The sequence below is a fragment of the Somniosus microcephalus genome, chromosome 8 (assembly GCF_052327205.1).
Source record: "Somniosus microcephalus isolate GS21.2 chromosome 8, FLI_Smic_1.0, whole genome shotgun sequence".
NCBI classification, from domain to species: Eukaryota; Metazoa; Chordata; class Chondrichthyes; order Squaliformes; family Somniosidae; genus Somniosus; species Somniosus microcephalus.
In genome coordinates this window covers 190,218,017-190,235,678 of record NC_140994.1, presented here as the reverse complement: position 1 = coordinate 190,235,678, position 17,662 = coordinate 190,218,017, and the positions used below count along the sequence as shown (strand labels likewise).

The 17,662-nt window shown below is 44.8% G+C and overlaps 1 protein-coding gene across 3 annotated transcripts in view; it reads left to right on the top strand.

The window, feature by feature from the left end:
- The window catches only part of LOC147113976 (uncharacterized), a 288,093-nt gene that overhangs the window by 188,299 nt on the left and 82,132 nt on the right, over nucleotides 1-17,662 (top strand). For all 3 annotated transcript variants that reach the window (XM_085995438.1, XM_085995439.1, XM_085995440.1), the window contains 4 exons: nucleotides 755-871; nucleotides 9,538-9,661; nucleotides 13,185-13,385; nucleotides 14,217-14,396. In XM_085995438.1, the coding sequence (XP_085851564.1) occupies nucleotides 755-871; nucleotides 9,538-9,661; nucleotides 13,185-13,385; nucleotides 14,217-14,396 (622 nt within the window). The remainder of the gene's footprint in view (nucleotides 1-754; nucleotides 872-9,537; nucleotides 9,662-13,184; nucleotides 13,386-14,216; nucleotides 14,397-17,662) is intronic.

The following is a 17,662-nucleotide window of genomic DNA, read 5'->3' as shown; positions in this document are numbered from 1 at the left end:
ACATGAGCACCACTCCACTTACAGAGCATCAATTTGCAACCAGTACTGAAGTAGAGGTTGCCTTTAAGTTTAAAAATATTGGGTGACCCCCTCCCCATCTCCAGCTGTGTCCAATGCCTGGTAATGTCATGAGAAATGTGCCCAGAGTGCCAATAAATTATGACTTTGCGTTATTGTGCAAGGTTGGTTATTTCGTGCACGTGGACATAGAATACCTAAACATACTTGTGCTGCATTATTGGCCTCCACATATGAGTGCATTGCAATAATGAGCAATCTCCATATTATGTTGAAAACTGCATCCAACTCTTGCTTTTCTGTTAGGCTGAATGTCTTTTTCCTTCCTTCCTGTCAGTGCTGGAATGCATTTCAGGCTTTAAAACAACTGATTCTGCCAAGAGCCAATCTAAATGTTCTAGTGTGTGCACTGCCAGAGACCAAGAAAGCCTATAACTATTTTCTACCAGCATTAAGTCTGACCAATTTTCCCCTGTAAAAATTTCCTCCAAATTGTTTGTTTCCATGCAAATACTGGCAAGCCATTCACTTAATTGTAATGTATATAGTAGGGAGATTTCTGTTTGGATTATAATCAAACATGATAATCGTTTGTTGTCCCAGGAATTGCAACAAAATATATCTTGTTGTACAAAAACTGTTGTCATTCTACTATTTCTAAATGAGAAGTAAATGTAATTGCTTAATTGCTCCTTATTATTTTTCTTATGTTTGTCGTCCTATACCAAACATACAGAATGATACTCAGCCAGACTCCGCAGATGAAAATGACTTAGATATATTTTTATCAACGTCGAGGAAATCACAAGTGGAGCGTGGTGGAGGGGCTGCAAAAAAAGAAAATGTCTGCCAGGTATGTTATGTGACGTTGCTGGCAGTACTCTGCACTGTCAGCCATGGCTTAGATGGTAGCACTCTCGCATCTGAGTCAGAAGGTTGTGGGTTCAAGTCCCACTCCAGAGACTTGAGCACAAAAATCTAGGCTGACACTCCAGTGCAGTTCTGAGGGAATGCTGCATTGTCGGGGGTGCCGTCTTTCGGATGAGACGTTAAACCAAGAGCTGTCTCAGGTGGTTGTAAAAGATCTCATGGCACTATTTTAAAGAAGAACAGGGGAGTTACCCCTGGTGCCCTGCCAATATTTATCTCTCAATCACAAAACAGATTTCTAAACATTTTCACATTGCTGTTTGTGGGAGCTTGCTGTGCAGAAATTGGCTGCCAGGTTTCCTACATTACAACAGTGACTACACTTCAAAAGTACTTCTTCGGCTGTAAAGCGCTTTGGCATGTCCTGAGGTCATGAAAGGCGCTATATAAATGTAAGTCATTCTTGGTTTGTTGCTGATATTGGAGATATGAAAAATCAACTCCTTTTGGAGAAGTTGCGTTCACTGACTGCTTTTAATGGAGGAAATAGGCCTGATAGTCCTCTTCACACAAGGAAATAACTCTTATTTTTTAAACTAATGAAAAAGCTAACAAATCGCAGTAATGTTCCCCTGTGAAACGTGTGATTTCTAAGAATGCGATTTTGTTACGGTAATGAAAATGTAGGGGATAATCATGATGAGCCTACAGTAAAGATTCTTCAATGTTACTCGAACAGCTAACAAGTGATGAAAGTTTGTTTATACAGCTGTGTATTATTTTTGGCTAAAAATGATTGAACAACAAATTTAAAAAGCTGAATTTATAATTTTATAAACGCCCACTGTTCTACACTGGCAGAAATCAGTTGGACATCGTACGTAGATGCCCTCTACTGCAGACATGCATAATACAGCTCAGAACCAGCCAGTTAATATGACAATTCTCTGCCATCATGTATCCCTGCAAAACTAACAGTAGAAGCTGCCACTGAGACCATAGTGAATACAGCAACAGGCACCCTTAGTACTGCTGCAGGTCCATCAGATGTTAGCTGAAGATACAGGTAGTGGGCCTTCTGTACCCCTGCAGCTCACCAGTTGGCTATGCAACTATCCATTCTGTAAACGAGGGGACTACTAAATTGTAAGACACAACCAAGATAATGTCAACCTGCAAGAGCCAAATGCAGGAGCAAAATACATTTAATGTGTACACTACTAGCAGTGTAAAACAGAATAAGATGATTTCACTTTTAAGCTACCTTGCCATATGTTATACTTTCAATGTGTAGAAAATAAATGTCAGTTGTCCAAAACCCAACAAAGTGACTCCTAAAATGTCCTATATGTGCTGTTGTCTCCGTGGCTTAAAAATTTGAGATTACATTTCCAGCAATGCTGGCTAGAAAGAGATCAGAATTGCAAAACCTGACCAGATCTTTTTTTTTCTCGTCTCTCTCTCCCTAGACGTGGAATACTGAGGACAATTGTAGTGCCCCTTCTCCTAACCTAGCAGAGGTTGCCAAATTCAAAACAACTTGTGACTTTCCTGGTCCATATGCCTCAGTGCCACATAGCATGGTGCATTTACCGATTAAGTAATTGGACAGGTGGTGTCAAATCAACTGCAGTTAAATCTAAAAAGCAGGGATAATAGTCAGTGGGTCAGGACAAAAACAAAGACCAGCAGAAACCCACTTGGTGCACTGTTCACATAATAGCTATTGACTTCAATCTTATTTTCTGTATTGATGTATTGGCACCCCTCAGTAGCAGTCACTCTGGAGCTATCATTTTTGTTATTTTTCAACATGGCTGAATTTCGGAATTCGGCTGAATAGGTGATAGAACCTGCATTTGGCCAATCTGGTATCATATGTTTGTGCTCTTGCAAACTACTCCACCACTCGGTAGCCACGATATTAGCTTACTCATATCAAGGCGAGGAGGAACACATTTCCATTATCAACCTGTCACCTCCACAGCAAGCACTAGAGGGAGCACTTTTGCTAAATTAGCCAATAAAATTATTCTCAACTCCTTCCATTCCATAAGTTTGCATCACCACTTAGTCCATTTAGCACCCATATATTCTCTCTCAAACCTAATTATCTTCTGTGCTTTTGAGATCAAAGTCCTTAACCTTAGCTCCGCATTAGCCAAATCAGTAAGGTATGTGAATTGGAACTATTTACACATTGATCGCTCCCATATTTTTTTCAAACAATTTCTTTAGAGAAATAAAAATAGGAACTGTGCAGCAGGTGAGCCAGCATCTGAAAGAGAAAGCCAGCACAACACACCGTGAAAACACATTATGATAAATAGTCTACTGTACTTCTGGAACATCAATCAGCCTCTTCTCCCCCAAATGAGGACCAATGCACCTCAAGCATTTTCTGTTTCTATTTCAGAAAAATTTGGTTTAGCTGATTACAGAGCCTTTCTTGATTTCATTCAGTGAATTTGAAGTATACACACCAGTATGATGCAAAATGAAGGGATTCCCTAGTTACCTGTTTAAAACTTTTTGTTTTATGTTTTCACAAACTCAACTGTTCTATCTACTATTGAATCAAATTGTGTGCTAGATTTTTAGGACATAGCACCACAGAACTTAATTGCACAGAAGGAGGCCATTTGTTTATCGTGTTTATGCTGTCTCTTTGCTAGAGCATCCAAAACTAATCTTGGTGCCTTGCTTTCTCTCCATATCCTCTGCTTCAAATGTTTATCCACTTTTCCTTTAAAAGATGCAATGGTCTCTGTCTTAGTTATTCCCTGTGGCAATGAATTACATACTTTGATAACTCTCTCTAACCTCTCACCTCAGTTTCTTGATATCACTTTTTAATTGATGATCCCTTGTCACAAACTCTCAAACCAGAGGAAATAGACTTTTCCTTATACACCCCACCAAAACCCTTCATAATTTTAAAAACTTCTATTAAATCTGCTCAGCCTGCTCTGCTCCAGTTGAAATCACGCCGATATCTCAAGTCTATCCTCAAAACTATAGATACTCATTCCTAGATTTGAAGGAAGATGACTTCCACGCTAGCAGCTCCCTACTGAGCTGCTCTACTTTGTGACTCCCATCTATGGCCATCCTTTGCCCTCAGTCTCCTCTCCTCCATTGCTTAAGACTGCCTGCTAATAATAATGGATACATTTGGCTCAATCTGCAACTCCAAACTACAGGAAACTTTCGTTTATCCGGAGGTTAAATGTCCGGAAAGCTCTATCCACCGGCAAAATTCAGGAGTCGGTTCAGATAAGTTTTTTTTTTTCTTTTCGTTGCTTTTTTTCTGCAGTCGTGGCTCTGCAAGGTCTAGCTGAAGCTTAGCTACAGAGACGCTTGCAAGCTACGCCGACTGTTTTGAAGCTGTTGCTAAGCAACAGGGTTTGTTGCTTCACACAGAGCTCAGAAGCTCCGTATGTTTTAACATTAGCGCTGGTTTCTACGGCAGTTTTGATGGGACGGCACCAGCTCGGCCCCGTCAGTGCCGGATACCAGAAAGTTTCCTGTACAAGTGAAAGCTACTAGTACAGAGGACATTGCCCATCTCCTGATTCTATGTTCAGTACCTTACCTGTGCTCATTTCAATGGCTGGGACTTGTATTTGAATTCCTAGATTTTTTTGTCATCAGAACTGTACTGCTTTGTTGGACTAAGAAGGAAAGAAAAGAAAGAACTTGCATTTATATAGTGTCTTTCATGACCTCTGGATGATCCACAGTGCTTACAGCCAATGAAGTCTATCACCAAGAGTGGCTCGGTAGCACCACTACTGACCGAACTGTCTGAGTCCTGAAGGACATAACTGCCAGCCTGGGCCTGCGACAAGTGGTGAGTGAACCAACACGAGGGAAAAACCTACTTGACCTCGTCCTCACCAATCTACCTGTCGCAGCTCCATCTGTCCATGACCACATTGGCAGCAGTGACCACCGCACAGTCATTGTGGAGACTAAGTCCCGTCTTCACTCTGAGAACACCCTCCATCGTGTTGTGTGGCACTACCACTGTGCTAAATGGGATAGACTCAGAACAGATCTAGCAGCTCAAAACTGGGCATCCATGAGGCACTGTGGGACATCAGCAGCAGCAGAATTATATTCCACCACAATCTATAATCTCATGGCCCGGCATATCCCTCACTCTACCATTACCACCAAGCCAGGGGACCAACCCTGGTTCAACAACGAGTGTAGAAGAGCATGCCAGGAGCAACACCAGGCGTACCTAAAAATGAGGTGCCAACCTGGGGAAGCTGCAACACAGGACTACATGCATGCTAAAAAGTGGAAGCAGCATGCTATAGACGTGGCTAAGTGATCCCACAATCAACGGATCAGATCAAAGCTCTGCAGTCCTGCCACATCCAGTCGAGAATGGCGGTGGACCATTAAACAACTAACGGGAGGAGGAGGCTCCAAGAATATCCCCATCCTCAATAATGGTGGAGCTCAGCACGTGAGTGCAAAAGACAAGGCTGAAGCGTTTGCAACCAACTTCAGCCAGAAGTGCCGAGGGATGATCCATATCTTCCTACTCCCGAGGTCCCCACCATCACAGAAGCCAGTCTTCAGCCAATTCAATTCACTCCACGTGATATCAAGAAACGGCTGAGCGCACTGGATACAGCAAAGGCAATGGGCCCTGACAACATCCCGGCTATCGTGCTGAAGACTTGTGCTCCAGAACTAGCCACGCCTCTAGCCAACCTGTTCCAGTACAGCTACAACACTGGCATCTATCTGACAATGTGGAAAACTGCCCAGGTATGCCCTGTCCACAAAAAGCAGGACAAATCCAATCCGGCCAATTACCGCCCCATCAGTCTACTCTCAATCATCAGCAAAGTGATGGAAGGTGTCATCGACAGTGCTATCAAGCGGCACTTACTGACCAATAACCTGCTCACTGATGCTCAGTTTGGGTTCCACCAAGATCACTCTGCTCCAGACCTCATTACAGCCTTGGTCCAAACATGGACAAAGGAGCTGAATTCCAGAGGTGAGGTGAGAGGGTCACCATTAACCAGAAACGTAACTGGACCAGCCACATAAATACTGTGGCAACAAGAGCAGGTCAGAGGCTAGGTATTCTGCGGCAAGTGTCGCACCTCCTGACTCCCCAAAGCCTGTCCATCATCTACAGGGCACAAGTAAGGAGTGTGATGAAACACTCTCCACTTGCCTAAATGAGTGCAGCTCCAACAACACTCAAGAAGCTTGACACCATCCAGGACAAAGCAGCCCTTAAACATTCACTCCCTCCACCACCGCCGTACCGTGGCTGCAGTGTGTACCATCCACAAGATACACTGCAGCAACTCGACAAGGCTTCTTCGGCAGCACCTCCCAAACCTGCGACCTCTTCCACCTAGAAGGACAAGGGCAGCAGGCGCATGGGAACACCACCACCTCCAAGTTCTCCTCCAAGTCACACACCAGCCTGACTTAGAAGTATATCGCCAATCCTTCATCGTCGCTGGGTCAAAATCCTGGAACTCCCTACCAAACGGCACTGTGGGAGTACCATCACCACACGGACTGCAGTAGTTCAAGAAGGCGGCTCACCACCACCTTCTCGAGCAACCAGGGATGGGCAATAAATGCTGGCTTTGCCAGCGACGCCCAGATCCCAAAAATGAATTTTTAAAAAGTACAATCACTGTTGTAATGTAGGAAAATAAGCAGCTAATTTGCGCACAGCAAGATCCTTATGTCCACCTGAGAACAGATGGGGCCTCGTTTTAAGATCTCCTCGGACAGTGCATGATGGATGATACCATGGCTTAAAGGGGTAAATTATGAAGACAGATTGCATAAACTTGGCTTATATTTGCTTGAGTTTAGGAGGTTTAGGTGGTGATCTGATTGAGTTATTTAAAATGATGAAAGAATTCAACAGGTTTTTTAATTTATTCACGGGATGTGGGCATCGCTGGCAAGGCCAGCATTTATTGCCCATCCCTAATTCCCTTGAGAAGGTGGTGGTGAGGTGCCTTCTTGAATCGCTGCAGTCTGTGTGGTGAAGGTACTCCCACAATGACATTGTCGTAGTGATTTGGTACAACTGAGTGGCTTGCTAGGCCATTTATTTCAGAGGGCAGTTAAGAGTCAACCACATTGCTGTGGGTCTGGACTCGCATGTAGGCCAGACCAGGTAAGGATGGCAGATTTCCTTCCCTAAAGCACATTAGTGAACCAGATGGGTTTTTATGACAATCTGGTAGTTTCATGGTCACCATTACTAACACTAGCTTTTATATTCCAGATTTATTTAATTAACTGAAATTAAATTCCCCAGCTGCTGTGGTGGAATTTGAACTCGTGTCTCCAGATTATTAGTCCAGGCCTCTGGATTACTTGTCCAGTAACATAACCACTATGCTACCATTCACGGATCATCCTGGAATAGCTACAGAAAAGATATTTCCTCTGGTGAGGGAATCCAGAATAAAGGGACACAATCTTAAAATTGGAGCTAGGATTTCAGGAGTGAAATCAGGAAGCACTTTTTCACATAAAGGGTAGTGGGAATGTGGAATTCTCTTCCCCCAAAATGCTGTGGATACTGGGTCAATTGAAATATTCAGGACTGAAATAGATAGATTTTTATAAGGTAAGAGTATCAAGGGATATGGATTAATGGCAGGGTAAATGGAGTTGAGGTACAGATCAGCCATGATTTAATTGAACGGTGAGCTTGAGGGGCTAAATGGTCTACTTGTGTTGCTATGGTCTTATGCAGCGCCCCTCCAGTATTGCACTGAAGTGCCAGCCTAAATTGTGTGCTTAAGTCTCTGGAGTGGGGCTTGAACCCAGGATCTTCTCAAACAGAGAACTCCAGCCTTTAACTTTGGACTCTTTCAAATAATTTCCTCGCTGTGCTCTGTTTATGACTAGAACATGTCTCACCTAATCTCTGCCATACCGATGTAATCTAAATTCCCTCTGTGCCCATTCTTGTGTACGTTTTGGATCATCCTGGAAAGCAAAGATAACCTCTGGTTTCTTCTCTCCACTACCAACGATCTCCTTAACACCCTCTTCCCTGCCTGCCACCCTCTCCTCCAAAAAAAATGTAATGAGCTCATCAACTACTTTGTCATCAAGGTTACCTCAGCTGCTTCCCCACCTCTCCTTGCTCACCAAGCCAAGCCTCCCACCCTCCCTCCCGGCTTCCTTTGCCCTAATCCCAAATCTGTGTGTGTGTGTGTCTCTCTATCTTCTCTTCCATCTCCTCCTCCCCCTTTACCACATTCTTACTAAACTGCTGAACATCTGACTGCGCCCTTATAAAATCCAGAATGCTTTGGGCCTTTTTTATGGCTTTATCTAATGTGTTGGCACTGTCACGGACTTATGTATTTGAATCTCTGTCCCACTCACCCATTCTATTGCGTATGCTCCCATTTGTTGTTTTTCCTCCCAAAACACATTGGCCTAGAAATTCAGTGGGCTTTGCGCCCAGTTACCGCCCAAATAGGGTTTCTGCGGCAGTGTAAGAGAGTGCGCTGATATTCAGCGCTGCGGTAATGGCGGCGGTAGCCGGTAGCGCTGCGCCGACACCGATGACGTCATCGGTGTGCGCAGTGCCCCGGTTCCGCCCCGCTTCCGGCCCAAACCCCATATTTAGTTGCGGCCGCCTCTTCTGCAGCGGCCGCAAACAGCGATTGAAAAACGGGGCCGTACTGCTGCGCTACTGGGGCACTTTAAGGTGGAGGTGCGGGCGGCCGCCTGCCCGCACCTCCTTCCCCGGCCTCCTCCACCCCCCCCCCCCGCGGCATTGCCGGCTGCTTTCCGCGAGCCCGGCACTTCTCCGTGGTGTCGGGCTCATTTGCCGGCACAATCCAGTGGCGATCTCGCTGTTGCAGGCACCTCCCCCTTAAGAGAAGGAGGAGGCCTGCAGTACCGCAGCCTGTCGCTCCGCAGCGGGTGGCGCAGCGGGGCCTACAGCGCAGAAATTCAGTTTCAGCGCCCCAAGCGGGGGCGGGCACACCCTGGATTAGCGCCTGGTTCCGACTTGGGGCGCAAAAGCCGAATATCTGACGGGCGCACCTGGCTCTGCGCGTAGCGCTAACTTTTGGGCGTTAGCCTGCTGGCGGGCCTTAACTGAATTTCTAGGCCATTATCTTACAATCCTCGCATTCAGTTGCATCTGCCACCTATCTGTTCATTCCGCTAACCTATAAGTCATCCTGAAATATTACGCAGTCCTTCTCACAACTTGCCAACCCCCCTACTTTTATGTCCTCAACAAATTTTGTTACCTTGCCCTTTATCCAAGTCCAAATTATATCTGAACAAAAGTTGGCATAACACTGACTCCTGAGGTACATAGTTTCAAATCTTTTCCTATCCAGCATATTGAAATTTTAAATAATTAAGCAGTTTTGACTTCAGTCTTTATACCTAAAATAGTAATGGTGGAAAACTTGCATCAATTCAAAGTTATATTTAAGTGACACTATAAAATTTTGATTTCTAAACTCTGTTCCATTGAATACACTACCCACAGTATGAGAATTGCTGACTTTTTCAATTAAGTTATATATTGGAATTTACCACAAGTGTTAATCCAGTATCTTTACAGAACAATATATTTAACAAATTGTCCTCTCTATTCCAAAGCTGTGTGAGAAACCTGGGGAGCTGCTGCTTTGTGAAGGACAGTGCTGTGGCGCCTTCCATTTAAAGTGCCTAGGTTTAACCAAAATGCCCGAAGGAAAATTTATGTGCATTGAATGTACCACAGGTAAGATATGTATTCATGTAGTAACCTACTGTGCAATAATAGTTTAAAAAATTGATACATGGTTATCCTAGTTATATATAATTTTGTAGTACATTGATATTAAACTATAAATTACATTCCAAATTCTACTGGAAGCGCCCCTCCCTCTTGGGGCGCTGCGAGTGAATATCGTGGCGCTATGTGCCGCGGTACTGTAGGCCTTCCTCCCCTTATTAAAGGGGAGGACTCGGGCGGGGGGGGGCCAGCTGAGCCACCAGGAATCAGAGTGCCAGCGAAAGAGCGCAGCTGGCACCCCACAGGGGGGCTTCACAGGAGGCTGGGGGCAGGTGCTGGCAGGCAGCCAGCCAGCCACAAAAATGGCCGCCGGGTACCTGCCCTTTAAATCGCCCCGGCCGCAGGTAGGCTCCGCTGACCCTGTCGGACATAGCGTCCGGTGGTAAGTCAGGGGGGCGCTGTGCACGGTGATGACGTCATCGCCGGAGGCACAGCACCGCGGGGCGCTAATGGTTACTGCCGCCGCTAACCTCCCGCTGAATTTCGCGGGCAACATTAGCGGCGCCGCGCCCGGGTGCTAGTTGCACTAACGGGAGGCACAAATCAACTGAATTTTTCCCCCATTATTTCTTATATCTTCAACCCTATTCAGTTAGTAAAATGTTTATCCCTCGTTTAGCCACCTTCCCACCCCTCCTGCAATGCAGCAGTCCTACAACAAGTGGATATGCAGGCTCCCAAGGCGCTCGGAAGTGTGCAAGAACAGGCCTTGTTAGATCATGTGGTCACCTCGCCTTCTCCGCAGAGAAGCACTTAACCTCTACTTTATGCTTTCCTCAAGTACATGTCAAAGATATGGGCACTGAAAGGTGCAAACCTGCATCTCACCATTTTGTGATATATAATTCTGCTCCACTTTGAATTCAATTTTTTTTTTAAGTATTGGTTGTATAAAATGGTTTGATGAGTAATTTTTTTTATTTCAGTGGAGGATTACAGTCGTTTAAGTAGATGAATACAAAGACTCTTTAAAACTTCAGACGATGAGCAAAGGAAGTTTAGAATAGGTTAACTGTTAGGTTTGCATATGGAGATTTGGGCTATTTAAATAAGAGTTATTAGAAAAATAATGGTAAGTGTCTGCTGTAAGCTACTTCATGTTTCGCAAAACCATTGTACTCCAAATCTATCCTGGATAACACTACAATAATATTCCAATGGATAGAATATAATGGGTGGCAGGGAATGAGTAATAAGCCAGTAACAAATGGGTTCTGATGGCATCTTAAACTACAAACGTGAAGTCAGCGTTAGGTGACTCAAAAGGAAAAAGGGAACGTTTTAAAGATTTTGAGTTCAGAAAATGTGCTGGTGAATATTGGAAGGTAGGAAAGAATTCCTTTCTGGCATCAGGGAACAAATAGGTATCTGTGAAAATGGGAGTAGTTAGAATGATATGTCACTATATCATATCTATATAAATACCACAGTGCATTTTTTCTGAGAAGTAGTGTAGTCTGTTCTGCACAAATCAGTTTTACTTCCTTGCACTAGAATGCCCCAGACTAGGGCCGATCCATTTAAGAAAAGATTTCATTTGAAGGGGAACCCCGTTGGTGCTCACTTCAGATGTACAATTTATTGTAAGCTTATATGGTGGCCATACACAGTTAAACTAGAAAAGAAAGTCTAGCACAAGAATGATGAAGGAAGCAGTGACTTGAAGTCGATGCAAAAGTTTCTCTTGGCCTGTTGTCAGATATAGTTATAATTGCAAAATACTGCGGATGCTGGAAATCTGAAATAACAACAGAAAACGCTGGAAAAACTCAGCAGGCCAGGCAGCATCCGTGGAGAGAGAAACAGAGTTAATGTTTCAGGTCTGGGACCCTTCATCAGAACTGGAAAAAGCTGGAGATGTAACAGATATTAAGCAGGCGCAGAGACGGGGGGCGGGGGGGGGGGGGGGGCGGTTAGGAGGGGAGGAAGAAATAGAAAGAACATCCTGTGCTTTTGTAAGAGGCAGGAAAGATAAAATGTTGCAAATGGGAATGGCAAAAATCATACTGCATGAAAAATGGGGGCAGGGATAATTATCTGAAATTGTTGAACTCAATGTTGAGTCCGGCAGACTGCAAAGTGCCCAATCAAAAGATGAGGTGCTGTTCCTCGAGCTTACGTTGAGCTTCATTGGAACAATGCAATAGCCCGAGGACAGAGAGATCAGAGTGGGAGTGAAGCGGTGAATTAAAGTGACAGGCGACTGGAAGCTCATGGTCATCCGTATGGACTGAACGAAGGTGTTCCGCAAAGCGGTCGCCCAATCTGCGTTTGGTCTCCCCAATGTAGAGGAGACCGCATCGTGAGCAGCGAATACAGTATATTAAATTGCAAAGAAGTACAAGTAAATCGCTGTTTCACCTGGAAGGGGTGTTTGGGGCCCTGGACAATGGGAAGGGAGGAGGTAAAAGGGCATGTGTTGCATCTCCTGCGCTTGCACGGGAAGGTGCCAGGTGAAGGAGCAGGGCTGTTGGTGATTGAGGAGTGGACCAGGGTGTCGCGGAGGGAGCGGTCCCTTCGGAATGCTGAAAGGGGAGGTGAGGGGAAGATGTGTTTGGTGGTGGGATCACGTTGGAGGTGGCGGAAATGGCGGAGGATGATCCGTTGAATGTGGAGGCTGGTGGGGTGAAAGGTGAGGACAAGGGGAACTCTATTGTGGTTCTGGGAGGGAGGGGCAGGGGTGAGAGCAGAAGTGCGGGAAATAGAACGGACACGGTCAAGGGCCGTGTCAACCACGGTAGAGGGGAATCCTCGGTTGAGGAAAAAGGAAGACATGTCAGAAGCACTAGTATGGAAGGTGGCATCGTCAGACCAGACGCGGCGGAGACGGAGAAACTGGGAGAATGGAATAGAGTCCTTACAGGAAGCGGGGTGGGAGGAAGTGTAGTCCAGGTAGCTGTGGGAGTCGGTGGGCTTGTAGTGAATGTTTGTTGAAAGCCGATCGCCAGAAATGGAGATGGAGAAGTCAAGGTAGGGAAGGGAAGAGTCGGAGATGGACCATGTGAAGGTGAGGGCAGGGTGGAAAGTGGAAGTAAAGTGAATGAACTTATCCAGTTCAGGGCGAGAGCAGGAAACGGCACCAATACAGTCATCGATGTACCGGAAAAAGAGGTGAGGGAGGGGACCTGAGTGGGACTGGAACAAAGAATGTTCCACATGTCCCATGAACAGACAGGCATAGCTTGGGCCCATGCAGGTTCTTTCTCCCCTCCTAACCGCCCCCCCCCCCCACCGTCTCTGCACCTGCTTAATATCTGTTACATCTCCAGCTTTTTCCAGTTCTGATGAAGGGTCCCAGACCTGAAATGTTAACTCTGTTTCTCTCTCCACAGATGCTGCCTGGCCTGCTGAGTACTGTCAGATATAGTTAACTTGACAAGTGAGGCTTCCTGACATTTTGGTGACATTTAAGTATGACTGTGCTCCTCCAAACAATTCAAATTATGACATTACTGTGTATTTTCACCAGGTGTCCATACTTGCTTTGTGTGTAGAGAAAATGAGAAGGATGTGAAGCGATGTCTTATGCCATTGTGTGGGAAGTTTTATCATATGGAGTGCATTGAAAAGTACCCTACCACTGTACTGCAGAACAAAGGATTCCGATGCTCAATCCATGTCTGTCTGTCTTGTTATGCTTGCAACCCTACTAATCCAAGAGCAACCAAAGGTACTGTACCAGAGAATAATCTTTACAAAAGATAATGTTCAGAATAAAATGGTAGAGCAAACAACTATTTCTCTGGGAGTTGTAATCAGTTCCACTGTGATCTGCTTTGTTACATTTCTTGTGATCTTCTTCTGACAGGCCTAGGTTTAAACTTTTTCATCAAATGCATCAGGGCCTTTTCATTGATCAATGGTTATTCCTGAGTTAGCTAAGATTTTACACTGTATCAAATTTTGTCTGTTAACGCTCCTGTGAAGTGTTGTGGGACATTTTACTACGTTAACGGCACTATGTTGTTGTTGTATTATCCATAATAAATTATGCATACACAGCTATTGTAATACAGTAAGTTGTTAGGGCAAGTGAAATTATCATGAAAGTGATCATGGATACATAATACAGGAAAAGTTCTGATATCCGGCACCGACGGGACCGAGCTGCTGCCGATCTATCAAAACTTCCGGATAGACCAGCGCTAATGTTGAAGGATAGGAGGTTTTCATCTCCGTATCTGACAACAAACACTGTTGCTTAGCAACAGCTTGTAAACACTCGGCCCGTACCTTGGAAGCGTCTCTGAAACTGTTGCTAAGCTACAGAGACGCTTTCCAGAGCCTGACTGTTTAAAAAAAAAAATGCTAGGAGAAGAAAAAAAACCTAACCAAAACGGCTGCTGATTTCTGCCGTTAGATCGAGGTTTCCGGGCATACAACCTCCGGATAAACCAAAGTTTCCTGTACTACAGTATCAAGCTTGAATAGGCTAACATGTAATACAGTCTAACATTGGTTGGTTCTGTTTATATGTATTTCTGTCTTTATGTGTGATTAGGTCGAATGATGCGCTGTGTGCGGTGTCCTGTGGCTTATCATGCCAGTGATAATTGTCTGGCAGCAGGATGTGTGGTCCTGGCTTCAAACAGTATCATCTGTACTAACCACTTCACTGCAAGGAGGGGCTGCAGGCATCATGGACATGTCAATGTCAGCTGGTGCTTTGTGTGCTCAGAAGGTAAGGTAAAGCTGGAAGTAAATGTTTTGTACTTTTGTTTCTCATTGTTTTTCTGCCCCAATTGAGTTTTCTTCTCTGAAGATCCTGGAGTTTGTTTACAGTATTCATGTACAAATTGATACAACATTCCTTTGTCTGCTATTTTAATAGGTGTTGCTTATATAACTGGGTTGACACCTCCATTAAAATAACAGACTGAAGAATGTCACACATTAAGCATTCTTGCACTAATAATTGCGAACAGTAATTGCAGTCCACACCACTTCAAACGTCCACGTTTAAAATGGGAAGTCGCTTATTTCAGCCAGAAAGAGATAACCATTATCCATTTGCATTAATGTCAGTTTCAAAGTTGCTGGTTATAGCATCTTAAATGCTCCATTTAATTTGGGCAGAAACAAGCTGTGTTTACTCATTTCTCTTCCCTTAGGCTTTCATTTCTTCTACACTTGAAAATGCAGATTTAGTATCACAGAAAAATGTTCCAAAGCCACATCTACAACACGGGATAGTAGGTTGAAGGAAGTGAATTACAACACAGTAACTCCATTCAGTGGTAGTATTATAAATTGTGGTGGTATTACTTCAGCAGTTTGTTAGTACCTGAACCATCAGATTAGGTCACTGCCGCTAACTCCTGCCCAACCAGTACTGTATATTGTATGAAATTTGTTTTGAATCTCTGCTGGTGGTCCTTCTTTCTTTATTTTTATTAATGCTACTGCATTATACCAGCTATCGCAAATAGCGGGCAAATTGTGTTTGCATGAAACTCGCCCATTATAAATGGTGGGGCTGTAATAAGCTAAAGTATACTTACTTACGTATTTAAACACTACATTTTAACACAAATTAATTTTGAAGAATATTACTTGAGTTCATATGAAGACAAATGCTCCTTTTTAATTGCATGCTTAAATAGTAACTCAGTTCCATAGTGTTTATCTCTTACTATTCAGAATTGTATAGTGAATAATCTTAGCCTTGCTGAATGAACAGGAACTCCCTACAACTATGCAACATTCCCTCGTATATGATATTAAATAAATATTTTGCATCAGTTTTTACAAATGATGATGGAAGTGAGAATGTCGGTATGCTAAAGGAAGGTCTGGAACAATTGTTCGAGATAACTGTAGAAAAAGAATTGGTTCTGAAAAAATTAGCCGAACTCATGATGAAGAAGTCCCTTGAGCACTGATGGCTGTTGAAAGAAGTCAGAAGATAACAAGCTCTTGGCATAATATTTCAATCATCCTTAAATATGCAAATTGTGTAATTAGACTGGAGAGTAGTCAATGCAACACCTTTGTTCAAGAAGGAAGAGGAAATGGAGTTGAGGTGCAGATCAGACATGATCTACTTGAATGGTAGATTCACGCTTGAGGGGTTTGAATGGTCTACTCCTGTTCCTAATGTTCTTAGACTGCTTGGTCTATAGCTACTTTCTATGTCTGTTATTGGCAAATTCTTGGGGCTCAATTTTAATAGCCCTGAGGAGGCAGGTCTGTTAGGAAAATGGGGGAAAATGGCTTCAGGCACCCATCCCGCCCCCACCCGATTTTCATGAGTGTCTGTTTAGCCGCTCCCAAACTGACTTGTCAGAAACAGGCCTGGTTCAAGGAGACGAGTTGCTGGAGGACATGATTTGTACGCATTGGTGGAGTGCTTTAAAAGCATCCCTGAAACATGGCTGACATTCAAATGCAATAACTTTGCTGCTGTAGGTATGGGATAACATTTTGCACATCTACTGACCACCTGACTGTTCAAGCTGGCACCCATCTGTAATGTGGCATGAATGGAATCATTTCAAGCCACTTTGACTGTGCGCTTGCAAGATTGTTGCCTCAAATGAAATCTGTAGCAAGGTGATGGGAAACATTTATGCCCTCTCATCCTGGTCCTCATAATCGGAGGAGTAGCAGCCGCATGGGTCAGCGCAGATCTTCCTGGGAAGAGGAGTAGGAGGAGGGCGAGGGGCGCCTTGCGTGCCCTGTTGTGACCAATGCAGCATCCCTCCAGTTCACTGCTGCCCGTCAAGCAGGGTATGCACACTGCCATGCCACATTAGCATAAGCTTACTCTTCAACCATAGGTGACTACCATATGGCTCTGTAATTGCAGGCCACACTTGTCCAACGTCATACTTAATCTCTGCTATACCCTGTTAATCTCTGCTATACCCTGTTATTTCCTATCACTTTTGCCATCAGCATTACAAAAGCAAGTCACCCTGAGCCCTCAATGCGCTTTTGCCATTTCCCACAACACATAGGTCACACAATCAACTGTTTGACATAATTTATCTTTAACACATGTCAAAAGGATAATAAACCAGCAAGAGTCAGGAAAAAAAAGAAACATCACCCAAGTGACTCCCCTTATGATTATAGGTGCTTAATCTTTCTCTTACATGTGCTTCTACGTGGTGCTTCCCCTGTGGCTTCAGCAGATGTAGAGGCACCTTGCTGACTAGGATGCTGCGCCTGCTTAGACGCCTTTGGCGGGCGTCCTCTGGGTTTGGGAGCCTGGGAGGGCTCTTCAAAAGTCTGCTCTTCCTGCGACTGTGCAGGGGCTGAAACAGCCATCTCAGTTGTCTCTGCAAAGTGGGTCTCTGAGGGCTCCGCAGTGGCATGGTCATGTGAGTGCTTTGAGAGGAGCCCATAGTTCCTTCTGTCCTGCCAACAACATCCCTCTCATGGGTCAGCCGCACCTCAGTGCTGGCAAGTGACTGGAGAGCACCTTGCTGCACTTCAGGGGGACCCGCATCTGCACTGGCAGTCCTCCTCAAAAGGACTCCATGAAGCTCTGGTCTCTCTGCACAATAGCTGCCCATCGCTCCTCCAGAGATGTCATTCTATTCTGAACAGTCTCCATGTTTTCCTGACGATGGCGACTTATTTCCTCCATGGCTGTAGCCATCCTTTCCACTGAGGTAGCCAGCCTTTCCACTGAGGTTGCCATCCTATCCAAGGTGCTGCGTTCATGCGCCATTGCCTCCACCACGGCAGTGCTGATGTTAGAGATGGACTCCTCCATTCTCTCCACACTCGCACTAACCCTGGAGGCAAACCCTTCCAGAGACACCTGCACTTGTTCCTGTATTTCATGAACACCTTTTTTTCTGGATGACCCCAGAGACACAGCATCTGCATGCAGCTCAGCAGAGCTAGGAGAGTCCTGCGACCTCCGCCGAGGACTCTCCACTGCTGTCGCCACCTCCACCATCTGCTGATGCTCACTTGTGCGCTGTGATAGACCAG